Genomic DNA, 13492 nt, shown 5'->3' on the forward strand with positions numbered 1-13492 from the left:
CTTAATCGACGAATCCTAAACTTAATAACTATAAAAACAAACGTAAAAGGTCGCTCCTAAGACTAATAAGGTTACGGCTCGGGCTATTAAGTAATCGCTACTAAATAGGAGTAACGTAGGTACGCTAACGGAGGTACGAAATAACTACCTAACTACTAATAACTAGCTTAGTACCGATTAACTAAGATCGTAGCTATAAATAATTATAATCGGTTAATCGGCTAACTGAAACGGTAGCTAGGAAAAGGGAACTAGAAAAAGAAAAGGAGGAAGGCTAGAAAGGCATAGCAAGAAACGAGTAAATGGCTATAGGTCGTAATATCTATAGGTCTAAGTTTAGCTAATGAAAATATAAGTACGCGACCCATATAAATATATATCGAAAAGGTTACGTAGCCTAGATCCACCGTACCACTATAGTAAATATATCGATATAAGTATAGTTAATAATGTTATTAATAAATTATATAATAAATTATTAATATCGTTTTAAAACCCTTTAAATCATAAATAATTTCTTATATTATTAAGTAAAAAATCCGAAAAGTTTATATATTAATTTAATTAAGCTAATTAATTACGTAAGTAAATTTCCGATTTTTCCGATTTCTTTCCGGTTTTTTACGGTAATAAATCGTTTATATATAAACCTATATAAAATACCTAGCTCGCGAAGGGATAGTCTAGCTTACCTATTAGCCGACCTAACCAGAGGGTAGCTCCTTCCCTACGTATAATTGAATATTCAACCTGTACCTTCCTACCTACCACACCCCTAGGGTGTACGTACCGAAAAGTGGAGTTTTTTCCCAGTTGTAGCTATGCGACTCCGTATGCCTCCTTACTTAGTGTAGAGGCTCACAGCATGCGCAAATGCATTAAAAACAGATGTTCCTAGCCCCAGCAAGTTGCAATCGGCTCAAATATTATCTAAATATGGGTATCGGAATTGCCTGCCGTTTGCCGGCCTGTCACATGCTCTACATGCTATACTTTAGGGGTGCGTAACAATACGGAACTACGAGTAAGTAGGTACCTGGGGGGGTAACAACGGCGCATGACAGCGCACCACCACCTCGTTACCAGACGGGTGTATACTATACGTATACATCAAACAAACATACTACCTGTGCTTAATGAAGTACCTGCTTAAGGGAGTAGCCGCCCCTGATTAGCTAACAGTCGTGACCGCGACTAGGCTTTTTAAGCCGCCACGACCGGAGGCGACATCGCCGCGCCTGGGTTCTCATGTTACCAGTGAGCACTTCCTCCCAAGCGCTGCATGTGCCGATTCGCAGTTTTCGGCCGTAGCTTCCACCATCAAGAAGATCTGGCATTCCGCCTGCTGGGCAGCTGCAGGACTGGCACCTGGTGAGTGAGTGAGCATCTGAGAACCCGGACCGCCAACATCAACACGCTGCTTTCGGCCCAAATGACCTGCATCATACTTGGCCTTTCCGAGGCTACGATTCCGTAAATGCAACCCTAACAAAGCTCACAACCGCATAGCATTGTACACTGCCTTTCCATGCGCAAGTTGGCAAAGAGAATATAAAGACAAGTACTCGAGATTTGGTATGTACAATGATTGGTTGAAAAAGTTTGTGCTCTTAACCAATGATCCCACATGCTGGGGGAAAGAATGCCCTCGTGGCGTAATGGTTAACGCGTCAGACTTGTACGTATTCCTCTGAAGATGTCGCATGTATTTATGTTCTAACTCGACCCCTAGCTATGTAAAAAGAGCGATCTGAAGATTGCGAGTTCGAATCTCGCCGGGGGCTGTGGTTTACCTTTTTTGCAACATTTCCGTCCTTTTTATTCTTACCAGTTCAAGGCTCCTTCTGCGAACACCTTAGATACGGCATATGACGTGTACCGTAAAGGAAGGTATACTCTTAGCTCTGAAGGGGCAGGCAATCCTGCTGTCTCTTCCACCTTGTTTTCCCAATACATATATTTCACGCTTGCCTCAGGAGTTCGCAGTAATAGGCTTAACAACAACTCAATTTTATAAGCAGCACGGATATGATCTCGGCACCATGTAGGTATTTAGGTACTGATGCACTCAGGGAGGGAAGCCCCTTTTTCCTAGAGCTAATAGAGCTTCTGTCTCCTGGGTGCCTTGATGGAATGGGGGGCTTGGGGGCTGGTCAGAGGTCTCCTCTCCCCCTGGGGGCATTCCGAGGCTCGTCTGTGTGGAAGTCCTAATAAATATACCTAAGGTACCTTCCTACATAACACAGGGTATGGAGGTACCTGCCTTAGGGGAGTAGGTACCTGACCCCTAAGATAGGGAGCTCCTAGGTATTGTATTGGTCGGAAGGCTGGATGAGAGGCGCAAGAAGTCACGTGCTTACTTATGTACGCTACGCTTTTGGGGTTGTTTTTGCTGAGGCGGATAAGGCTGGTGATATTTGTTGCTCTGTCAACGAAGGAGAGAACGAGGCCTGACCTCTTGCGGCAGCACAACTCCTTGAACAAATCCATTTCCCATCCCGCCCTTCCCGCCTTTCATAATTCTTGCTCCTACCACAGCAGAACACGCATTAGCACCTTCGATCTCTTTGACATAGCCAAGAACAGCGCACGCGCATTCGCATCTTGATAACCAATTCCGTTCCTGGATGGCCTTGCCACTGACTCCCGCCCAGAGCAGCATGCTGAACATCGCGACGCCTCCTGCAAGCCGCCTCCTCGACAAATACGAAGCCACAGCCCGCACAACTGAAGCAAGCAGAGAACCCGCTGCTGACCGTCACGATATGTCGAGCCCCCCGCCTGCCCCTCAGGCGACGGATGAGAAGGGCCCCGCCGGCCATAACCAGGAAAATGTCTCCCCGTCCAAGTCTCGCCATTCGAGAATACTGTCTGGTACCGAGCTTTCGCCTCTGAAGATCCTAAGCGCGCATGATGTGGGCCTGGACCTCGACTCTCAATCACCCCGAAAGCAATCGCCCTTCACCAAGAACCCGCGAAAAATCTCTCGCTTCCCTGTTAGGATAAACAACGGCAGCCTCTCCCCGACGCCTGACAAGCAGCCCAGCGTGCCCCCGGTGCGGGAACAAGAGATGAGTCTCGAGGAGGCGCTGCGTCAGAATGAGGGCCTAGCAACCGCCATACAGATCTTTGAGGATGATGATACCGCGCTGGACGATGCCCATGAAAACGACCCTAGTACTTCAGTAGCGGCCGTGTCTACTGGTGGCCAACACGCAGACGCGGACTCGGACGAAGACCCCTCGGCAGATGACACCGCGATTAGCGCCTTGAGCACCTTCTCCGCTGTGCCCGACATGACTATGTTTGCCAAAATCGGGCATAGTCCGACTCGGTTTACCAATGCCGGCATGTCTCCTGCCTCTGTTCGAAGTCGACCCGAGCCATCGCCTTTGAGAAACCCCAGGCCTCCTACCATGCATGAATCCGGAAATACGACAAACCTACTCATGGACTTCACCGATCAGCTCCCAGGTAGACTCTCCTCTTCTAGAGCCCCACAGAGCGCGGTCGCTGCGACACCCCATCATCAACAGTCCAACCTCCTCGACTTCGAGATCCCACCTCTCCCCACGCCTCGCAGTATCCCTACCATAACGCCCAGGGAGCTGGAATCACTCAAATCCGGCTTCCTCTCCGAGATCAGTAGCTTGAAGGCATCTCTTAGCGGCAAGGAAGCCGAAGTCTCGTCGCTCAAGACGGCGGTTGGCGATGCCGAGAAGCGCGTCGGTGAGTGCATGGAGCAGCTTCGCGAGGATAGGGCCGCCAGAGAAGCGTTGGCCGAGGAGAAGGATAGCTGGGAGAGGCGCGGCCGGGAGATGGAGGCTGTGCTGCGCAAGGTGAAGGAGGAAATTGTGATCGGCCAGCGAGAACGCGAAGAGCTCGAGTTCAAGTTCGAAGAGAGCGAGAAGCGACGCGAGGCGGCCGAGATGATGGCCCAGGAAGCCGAGAGCAAGATGGCGGGTATGCGAGCTGGCAAGGCAACCTCAGACGCGTCCTCCGACCCCGGCAGCAATAAGTCGTCTGACAAGACGAAGAATTCCGGGTCCCGCGATGTCGAGATCGCCGTGGAGCGTGTCGCTCGCGAGCTCCACGCACTCTATAAGAGTAAGCACGAAACTAAGGTCGCGGCGTTGAAGAAGAGCTACGAGAACCGCTGGGAGAAGAAGGTCCGCGAGCTCGAGGGCCAAGTAGGGGATCTTGCGGAGGAGAACGAGCGACTAAAACTTGGTCGGGATGCCACCATGACTAGGGTCGACCCCAACCAGAGTATCGTCGACGAGGAGCGCAAAGCACAAGCTGCCAGGGATTCCGCGCAGATCAAGGAACTGAATGCCGAGATCCAGAAGCTCGAGGCTGTTGTCCATAGCATCAAGACGGATAACTTCGAACTCCATCGGCTTCTGGAAAAGGAGCGTGTCGAGAAAGGAGAGCTTGTCCAGCTGGCCGAAGAGATGATGTCGATTCAGAGTATCGTCCAGGCCGAACCGACTCCAGCCCGGCCTGCCATTCCCAGGGTCCAGCCGACCAGCTCCGGCAATTTCCGCAATAGCATAAGCGGACGTCCATCGGGCCTCAAGGCTCCCGGCTCGGCGAAGAAGCCCACCGAAAGTAGGATTGGCGGCATCTCTCACGAACGGGCCAAGAACGGCGGGTCTCAGGGCGGCCTCCCGCGTCCTAGTAGTGGCATAGGCATGCGGAGCGGCATCATGAGTTCTATCGAGAAGATGGGGAATTATAGAGGTCGGGGTGAATAGGCGTCGATTGACGGCTTGGGTCATGACGGCTTACGGTTCGGTGTTACGATCCCGGTTTCGGTGTAGATATGTTGATATCGCTTTGTACCTATTACTGGCCACACTTCCCGTCTCTGGCAGGGTGTTCACATCCTAATTACGATCCGTTTAATTTTCCGAACTGTACGAAGTATCCAGCCCGTAAATAGGTCACCACCATAGCTATCGTGTATACCTGCCAATGTGTATCCTGCTTTGCCGCCGTCGATATGTCGATACATTGTGGATGTGAGCAAGAAATCAACAAGTTATTTTCTACTTGTCTACTGGACGTGGTTCGGGCTCCCATCCCCCCCCCCCCCTATCAACCCTTCTGTTTACGTACACTCCGCCAGGAATGTACATATGCCCAGCACGTATCCATAAGGGAGGAGTGGTGTCTATGGACGCTAGCCGGGGTTCCAGGTCAGGGTATGTTCGGTATGGCGCCTCCAACCCAATGGTGGACCATCCTAGAGACGAGCCCGGCCTTGAGAATCTGCGGACAGAGGCGGATAGCGCTGCTGTCCCGACACGCCCCCTGTATATCGTACCTTAAGCCAGCACCCGAGCCGACGCCTGAGCCGCTGTACGCATCCTCATAGTAACCTACAAGCTTGATGGCTGGCAGTCTCGCTTCGGCAGCAGGGCCGAGCTCTCCGGCCCGCGCCCGCAGCCTCTCCAGCCACTCCTGGAAGCCGACACGCTCGAACTTTAAGCCGGCCTCGCGCAGCGCCGGCAAGAACTGCTCGTTCCAGGAGAACCCATGCGGCGGCCTGACGTTGTAGAAACGCGCCTCGTTCGCCCCCGCCTCGACCCTCGCGGCGAGTTGCAGGCAAGCGCGGGCCGCGATGTCTACCGGCATCCAGTCGCAGACGTCGTGGCCGCCCTCGAGGCGCGGCAGCGCGCGAAGCTCGACCCCGCTGCGGACCATGATCGGGATGGCCTCCTTGGCGTTCCAGATGCCGCTGACGGTGTCCGCCGAGATCTGCCCGATGCGCAGGACGCCGACCGCCGCGCCGCCCGCCGCCGCGGCGGAGCAGATGCGCTCGCCGATCATCTTGGAGCGCGCGTACCCCGTCGCCGCGGCGTACGCGAGGGACTCCACCGGCCCCTCGGGCACCGTTGCCGGCTTCGGTGTCCGGAAGGCCGCCGAGATGCTGCTTGCGAAGACGAGGCGGGCCGGCTCGCGGAACGGGACGCTCAGCGACAGATCGACGAGGTTGCGCAAACCTGCGATGTGGGGGAGGAAGCTCGCCAGAGAGACGTTGAAGTTAACCGGCCAAGCCGCGTGGATGATGAGGGTAGCTGACGCTCGCAGCGCCGCGTAGTCTTCGGGGGCCAGGCCCAGCTTCGGCGCCCCCAGATTGTTCGTCGAGAGGGCCACGAGCGCGCGAGCTCGTCGCTCGTCGCTGCTCATAGTACCGAGCCCACGGACCTCCATGGACTTGCGGATGCGGCCCGGTCCGTCACCGCCTCTCACGAGGCAGATGACCTTCTCCACCTTGGGATCGTCCAATAGTTGACTTAGCAGATGTGCTCCAAGTGCTCCGCTTGCGCCCGTGAGGATCTAGGTTCAATCGTAAGTTGAGCAGTCTCTCGAGAAAGGGGTGAGGCTAGAGGGGGAGGGGGGGATTATGCTGCTTACCACTGTGTGCTTTTCAGGGTTCGCAAGTTTACCTGGCGTCCACGGCTGGAACTGACCGAAGTCGGCAATGATCCTTTCCATGTTCTTTATCCCATCCTCGTCGCCCGCATGTCCATTTTCCAACTTCTTTCCTGTGCGCATTGCGAAAAGGACCTGGGCGAGCTTAGCGACGGAACCCGAATCGTACACCACGTTGGTAGGCAGCACGTGTCCTCCAAGATCGACGTCGTGCTGCAGCAGCCTGCGTATATGGGCTGCGCGGAGGCTGTCGACCCCAGCGGCGAAAAGGTCGGCATCCCGGTCCAGCGCCTCGACTCCTGTTTCCTTGCACACGAGTCGCATTATGAACTGCTCTAGCTGCGCGACATCGAGCTTCAGGTGCTTGCTGTCTTGCTGGTCGGCAGCGACATCATCCTTGTTGTAAAGGGACTCGATCACGTCCTTGAACCGAGCGTACGCTGCTGCACGAATGATGGTGTTCTTGTCCGTGGTGGGGTATTCGGCATCGGAAGCGACGGGGAGTATCATGTCTGGGGTGAGGCGGGCGAACTCTTCGGCGATCTGATTCGCCCTGTCTATGTAAGGCATGATGGCGCCGACGAACTCTTCATCTGATAGACTATCCGCAACTGAAGAGCGGAATACTAATAGGCCGGGCACGAGACGATCGTTCCCGACCATGAGGGCGTCGCGCACGAGAGGGCTCTCGCGGACGATCCCCTCCGTGTTCAGGGGCATAACCTTCTCCCCGCTAAGCAAGGTAATCCTATCATCGGCGCGAGCGACGTATTTCCAGGCCCAGTCTATAGTTGGGTGGGGGGTGAAGAGGTCGCCCGAGTGAAAGGATCCCGGAGGGTCCTCCGAGTTGCTCCCTATGAGCGCAGGGTGAGACTTGAGGTAGACACTCTCGTAAACATCATCGTGGACTTTTTGGAAGGTCATGTGTTCACGTATGTTTGGATACGGCCTGATATAGTTCCATGTGCCATCGCCGGGTTCGCGATGGATAGAGTCGCCAACGTGGCCGACCTCGGTTCTTTAAAGAGGTCTGATTAGTAGGTATTCTCGAGAAACGGTTAGGGGCCCCATGGGAGACGAACAAACCATATATGAGGCCGAGCTTTACGCCGGCTTGGACTACCCTATCACCGAGCTCATCCGGCGTCCTCGCACCAGCCGACGTCACAACCTTGCAATTTCTGAGGACGTCAATGCCGTCCTCCTCCTCGGCCATCAACTTCAGCACGTATGGTACCGTATGGCAGATCTCGGGCCGGATCGACTTGAGCGCCGCGATCAGGTTATCTGCCGTCAGCGGCAAGTTCGAGTTGAACAGATGGGTAGGCCTGCGCATCCACATTGCTTGGAAGGATGTCATGACACCGTGAATGTGGTACCATGGCAGTACGTTAAATGCTCGGAGGCCCGTTCCCAAGACTACGGAGTTCAGGAGGCTTCGGTGGGACAGTAGCAATGGCTTGGGAAGCCCCGTGGATCCAGACGAATGCATTACGAGCGCCACCTGTGCGTGTTCTGCCTCTATGTCGGATATAGGACGATGGAAGGGTCTCGAGGGTCCTTCTGGCTTATCAAAGTCCTTCCTAGCCGGTATCTGTATGAGCTTGAGATCTTGACGCGCGGTCCCGATCTCGGCTATCGCTGTCGTAATACGAGCCGTGGTCCCGTATAATATTGTATCACAGTTTGACCGCTGGAGCAGGTTGATACATGCTATCTCGCTCAGGCGGATTGACATGGTTAATACCTTACATCCGAGGCGGAAGAGGGCGAAGAAACAGACGACAAAAGACAAGTCAGAAGGCGCGAAGAGGGCGACAGTCCTGTGTGAGTTGACCTTGAGGCCGGCGCTTACCAATACCCGACAAGCTTCATCAACCATACGATCGAGGTCCTTCCCCGTGAAGTATTCATATTCAGTAGCGTCGTGTTCGTATCTGGGGTAGCCGAGGATGGGAACTTGTTCTTCGTCCCTCCCTCGCACGCGGAGAAGGTCGTCTATCATCCATAGCTTGCCGAACTTGCGGATTCGTTCTTCAATAATCTCGGATGAGATATTGGCCATGACGGGTGAGCTTATAGTAATATCAAGTTACTAAAACCCAACAACGACGGGAAGAAGTCCTTCGCGAGCGTCGGTCAAAGTATGGAACGTGTAGTTGCAAGGTAGTAAGGGGGGAATAGCTGTGGGCATGGCTTCGGGTGTGTACGGGGTGCATGCTATGCGTACGACTTTATACTCTTACAACGGCCTCCTGATGCCTGCAGAGCGGCAGCTTTCACCGCTTGACTGGACTCATTGTTGTTGGCACGTGGGAGCCGTGTGTCCTCCGTTCTGTTGGGTCTACCTCGAGATGCATCAACAAAGCGATAGTACTGCCACGGCAGCCCAGGACTCGTGTTACGATCAGAAAGATATTTTTGTAATGCAACACTTACTTCAATACCAATCCTTTGTATCTCGCCGAGGAAGCGATCCTTTCATGTACACCCGCGAACTCGGGATGTCACCGAAGACACGGGATATATCGGCATGAACTTGGCAACTAATACCACCAACATCACTCCGCTCTATGGCGTCCTCTTAGACCTTCGATTCTGCGAGTAGTTCAGAAGCCAAATGCGACTTTTGCCACTTCCCTTTGATATGCAAATAGGGATGCTTTGATCAACCGGCTCTCTACCGCTAAGAAGTCGGGTTTCCTCAGCCCACCTTTTATACTGGCTTTGGCACCACTAGTCGATGGGTTTTATCTATTAGTTACGGGCTTAGGTGAAATCCCCCTCTCGTCCAGGGCGAGTACGGTGAATATCACGGCACGGATGCGGAGGGAAATAAGCTGGTTCTTTGATGCATACCCTCCCTCGTTTAAGGAGAGGGGATACTCTAGGTGTGGCTTGTTTGTAGTTCAGTCAAGCTTCACCAGGCCCTAGTGCCCGTGAGAATAGACCGGTAGACCGGTCTACGTAATGCCTTTGCAGGAGGGGGCCTGGGCCTGCCGCCGAGAGGGCTGCATGGGAAACTGGCCAGGTTAGGTTGGAACGTCCGTGATTATCCACATATCCCTCCTTCTCCCGCAGGATCCTTGCGGCCTACGCGAGACTCTATAGGCCGCCGGCCACCACTGCCGGTGCGAAGGATTCTGTCCCTGGTTTGAAGGGTGTGTGCGTACCGCAATGGATATGTGATGCCTCATGCAAATGGCGACGCAGCAACAAATGGACGACATATTGATATCAACCATCTTTGTGAGAGAAACTTGTTTGTAGTGGGCTGTAATAGTTGGAAGCCCAAGGGGGCGGTGGGTATCTACATATCCTCATTGGTTCGCACTACCTAGTAAATTCCCATCCCTCGCTTTGTGCGCTTTGACGAACTATACACCTACTTGCAGAGATATAGGTGCGCGTCACGTACGGGATCGGCCCTTATAAGCCTACGTCTGCAAGTCGCAGAATGTAGGCGTCTACGTTTTGCGCAACCATCCTTCTTTCTCTCGGTATGTCTAGGATGGAGCCGGGTAGTGGCAAGTAGGTATATTTCCGAGTGAAGGGTTTCATCCGGTGGTAAGGAGGTATTGCAACCGGCGAATCCTCCGGCGGCAGCAAGTAATTCTGCATACGAACTTCACATATCATGTACTCCCCACAAAGGCAATTCCGTCGTAGATCCTTTATCTCGGACCTTCGCGGTGCCGCGAACTTGCAGAGTTGTTAGCCTACTGGTCGCCGCTACAGGGCTTACGCGTTATTGTACTATTAAGTGTAGCTATATGTAGGTAGGATATGGTAGCATATCTGTAGGACCGACCGCTCATATGGTTGCAATAAGCCTCGGGGAGCGGTATTAGGTGATAGGCAGGGTCAAGAAGCCAGCCACATATATTATTAAGTAGGTACATTAATATTTTCCCATTCAGGTTACATGTACAAGAGGATTATACCGCTTTTCAAGGGGTGAATCGCGAGTTTGAGTGCTGTTTTACTTGTAATAGTCTTTCCCCGCGCCTAGTGCCGTGATCCGAACGAAGTGACTCGGCTTTCCATTGTGCAATGGGGAATGGTTGGGATCTATCGATATACCGATATCCGTCTTGACGACAATTTCAGCGAGCCCAAATGCCGAGCCTCGACCGTCACCGCTTAGCCCTCCCGTGGTAGTCAGGGTTAATCCGCTATCCCTCCCTCGCCTTGTGAGCGCTTCTGTATCCGAGTCGAGCAGGTCCGGCTCCCGCTGTCCGCTTCCGAGGACAATGTGGCCAGACCTGCTCGCGCCTTTGGCAGAGATACCGTATTGTCTCGGACCAGTACTCTCGGATCCGTAGGCGGCCGCCGAGCTACCAATTCCGAACCACCTGAATACGACAGGTCGGACCGCGGGGAGATTGGCACAGATAAAGCCGATTTCCACTTCGATCGTGCTCCACAGCCCGCCAGAAACATTACTGTATGTGAAGTCGGTCGGGTCGATCTCGTACACGCCAACGATGCGAAAAATACTCGCGATGCAGACGCTGAGTTATCGGGGTCAGCAAGAAAAGCGAGTTTTCCTTCTTCTCTCTCATACTTGCCCTAGGTGGAGGCTCGACTTACAAGGTACCTAGAAGAAATAGGAAGCTCAGCGTCCATTTCTTACCCCTCGAGGTATGTAGGCCCCAGATAACTGGCAGCGGCAAGGCGAGCACGGTAACGTCACCGACGACGTTGATTACGGCAGACGCCAGATAGAACGAGTGCTGATCGATGCAATCCTCCGGCCTGGCCATCCAGAAGCTCTCGATCGGGGTGCATTGGAAAGTGAAAGAAAAGAAGTTGGAAACGAACATCCCGACCGAGAAACAGCCGACGACGAGTGCTGTTGCGCGGAAGGCATTCGTGTGAAAAACCCGCCAGTAGAACAGAAGGATGCCGACCTTCACACTGAAGACGCCTATTGACCAGAAGATCATGTAAACGTAGAGATTCTAGGCCGGTGGTATATCGGAGCTCTTGATTAGCAGGGCCGTTGTAACATCCTCGCCCGCGGAGAGGACGAATTTGAAACTTTCGTCTCCCTCATACCTTCATAAAAGCCATCACTACATCCTCGTCCAGTTCCGCCTGGTGCTTGCCGGACCCGTATACGAGTCCGATGAAGTCGTTTGTGCTCATGGCTATACACACAAGCATGGGCAGGGCCATCCAATAGTCGTCCCACCAAAGCTTCGCGGCCGAGACGCTTCTAGCATATATCCGCAGGCCAAAGGATAGGACGGACATCCCGAGGCATACGACAACGATGCCGATGGTGAGCCTTTGGGCATGGGTGTCGATGATGGACGCCATCGTTCCGCGGCTTGGTCTCGGCAGCCTGGCGAAGACCAAGTAGGATTCCCATCAGCTCGCCCAGAGGAAGTAAGCCCAGAATGGGTCGAAGTAAGACGTATAAGACGAGAGGCCCGGCATTTGGTACGCACGTTGGAGGAGCGAACAGATGTCTGGCTTTTACAGTTCAACCATCACGGGAACACGTCCAATCTCTGGCCCAGCGGCGGAGGAGGGGAGGGTGGGGAGTAGGGTTTGAAACATCGTGACAACCACCAGAACACCCACACGCGCGAAAAGAGATTTGGAGGGTTCTCAATCACGATCGGGGGAGGGGGGATGCAGGCGGAATTGGTGGGTTGGGGGCGGGTTTGGCCTTCAGCTTCACTCTGTCGTGGGGAAATGAGTTGGCTATGGGATGGCGGGCTTGGGAAGAATAAAATCAAGGTTTTCCATCTCGACACATGGGGCCTCTGGTGCGTCTGGAGGGACCCATACCGACGAGGACGCAGCCAGAGGATGGGACTTTGGTACACAGGTGGGATTTGGGATGGATGTCTTAAGCTCGTTCGCGAGATGTTACACTGGAAAGCGGTCGAAGGGTTGCAACGGAAGAGGGTCAGTAAAAACATATGCCGACAATTAGACGATGCTGCAGCGGCCTCGCCATGTCCCGTCGCCGCGCACCATTACTACACGTATATGTATGTAGGTAGTATTCCCTGTAGGTCGGATATGCGGCCAGGGAAGGGTCATGCATGCGTGATCATGCCCATCACGTCGATACGGCAACCTTCCGGCCCCTCGAGGAGTCCTAGCCAGGAGCAAGCGAAGGGAGCGTGAGGCACTAGGCTGCCTCGGACGACGCGATACGACACGCCTCTTTTGGTCTCGAAGCCTGGAAAATAGAAGGAAGGGGAGAGCATAGAGGGTTAGCGAGGTGGGTAAATGCTCGCTGCAGAAGCGATACAACTGGGATAAGAATAGAAGACTACACATAGTCGTCGCTTGTCGATCAACTGGGGGGGGGAAGGCTATACTAACACCTAATGCACAGGAGGTCGGTAGTTATATGGCCACTGGAGATGTCAATGAAAATATTAAGCACCTCTTACGTACCTAGGCATTTACTATGTGCGTAGGTAATGTCAGAGCTTTAAATATTTGATCGTGAGCCTTCCTGGCTTCGGTCATATTCAAGTTAATACACCTGACCTGCGTGGGTTACCCACTGCGAACTTAGGTACCTACCACTTACCTACCTCCTCTAAATCCAACCAGGTAGTTGTAATGCATATGACTCTCACCTACACTTCACAATGACCAACATTTCGGTGCAAGCTGGCCCTTACAACTGCTTACGATTGAGGCTGTTTACCAATACATATATGCCGACCCATACATGCTCTACAACTTGGGTATTCTCCGCGCCTGTCGAGGCGACACGACCTGCCCTGCAAATGCCGGTGTTTAGGGACCTCTTCGTTGGCGACCCATGACGCACGGGCCGATGTGGGCATTCGGCCGGGATAGACGGATATAGGAGGTGCGTAGGAGGTACCTACCGTAGGTAGTGTTATGGGTCACTTGCCTTGGCGCTACCGTTAGATGAGCGTAGGTGCCCACATCCATATAGGGGTAAGATACCCCTGGATGGACAACCAGAGGTATTCCACGCTGTTTATAGATTGTTATGTGACCTTGAATACATTGGCAACTCTAAACATGCACACTTCCTTGAGCAGAA

General features: G+C 53.4%; 3 protein-coding genes and 1 non-coding gene across 4 annotated transcripts; 2 read left to right on the plus strand and 2 right to left on the minus strand.

The window, feature by feature from the left end:
* The first annotated feature begins 1644 nt into the window (after positions 1 to 1644).
* On the plus strand, positions 1645 to 1784 carry GGS23DRAFT_t68. The gene has a single exon. It is a non-coding gene; the product is annotated as a tRNA-Thr (tRNA).
* A 628-nt stretch (positions 1785 to 2412) lies between these two features.
* On the plus strand, positions 2413 to 5098 carry GGS23DRAFT_579364 (uncharacterized protein). Its single transcript, XM_051517049.1, has one exon. The coding sequence runs from the start codon at positions 2628 to 2630 to the stop codon at positions 4755 to 4757; it is 2130 nt and encodes a 709-aa protein (XP_051369596.1). The 5' UTR covers positions 2413 to 2627; the 3' UTR covers positions 4758 to 5098.
* Positions 4882 to 8506, minus strand: GGS23DRAFT_613441 (acetyl-CoA synthetase-like protein; the record flags this gene model as incomplete). The annotated part of the gene is made up of 3 exons (XM_051520568.1): positions 4882 to 6345; positions 6424 to 7459; positions 7524 to 8506. The coding sequence occupies 3 exons, from the start codon at positions 8504 to 8506 to the stop codon at positions 5203 to 5205; spliced, it is 3162 nt and encodes a 1053-aa protein (XP_051369597.1). The 3' UTR covers positions 4882 to 5202.
* A 1782-nt stretch (positions 8507 to 10288) lies between these two features.
* GGS23DRAFT_579367 (uncharacterized protein) lies at positions 10289 to 12445 on the minus strand. Its single transcript, XM_051517050.1, has 3 exons — positions 11503 to 12445; positions 11035 to 11405; positions 10289 to 10955 (listed from the first exon to the last, which is right to left on the minus strand). The coding sequence occupies exons 1-3, from the start codon at positions 11764 to 11766 to the stop codon at positions 10424 to 10426; spliced, it is 1167 nt and encodes a 388-aa protein (XP_051369598.1). The 5' UTR covers positions 11767 to 12445; the 3' UTR covers positions 10289 to 10423.
* Between the last annotated feature and the right edge of the window lie 1047 nt (positions 12446 to 13492).

Source organism: Durotheca rogersii (assembly GCF_024521655.1).
Source record: "Durotheca rogersii strain YMJ 92031201 chromosome Unknown GGS23scaffold_21, whole genome shotgun sequence".
Taxonomy (NCBI): Eukaryota; Fungi; Ascomycota; class Sordariomycetes; order Xylariales; family Xylariaceae; genus Durotheca; species Durotheca rogersii.

Excerpts from the sequence above, each read along its gene's own strand:
- GGS23DRAFT_579364 (XM_051517049.1), top strand. The coding sequence starts at position 2,628 with ATGGCCTTGCCACTGACTCCCGCCCAGAGCAGCATGCTGAACATCGCG.
- GGS23DRAFT_579367 (XM_051517050.1), bottom strand. The coding sequence starts at position 11,766 with ATGGCGTCCATCATCGACACCCATGCCCAAAGGCTCACCATCGGCATC. Across the intron at positions 11,406-11,502 it reads TAGTGATGGCTTTTATGAAG|AATCTCTACGTTTACATGAT; the intron begins GTATGAGGGAGA and ends CCACCGGCCTAG. Across the intron at positions 10,956-11,034 it reads CTATTTCTTCTAGGTACCTT|CGTCTGCATCGCGAGTATTT; the intron begins GTAAGTCGAGCC and ends CCGATAACTCAG.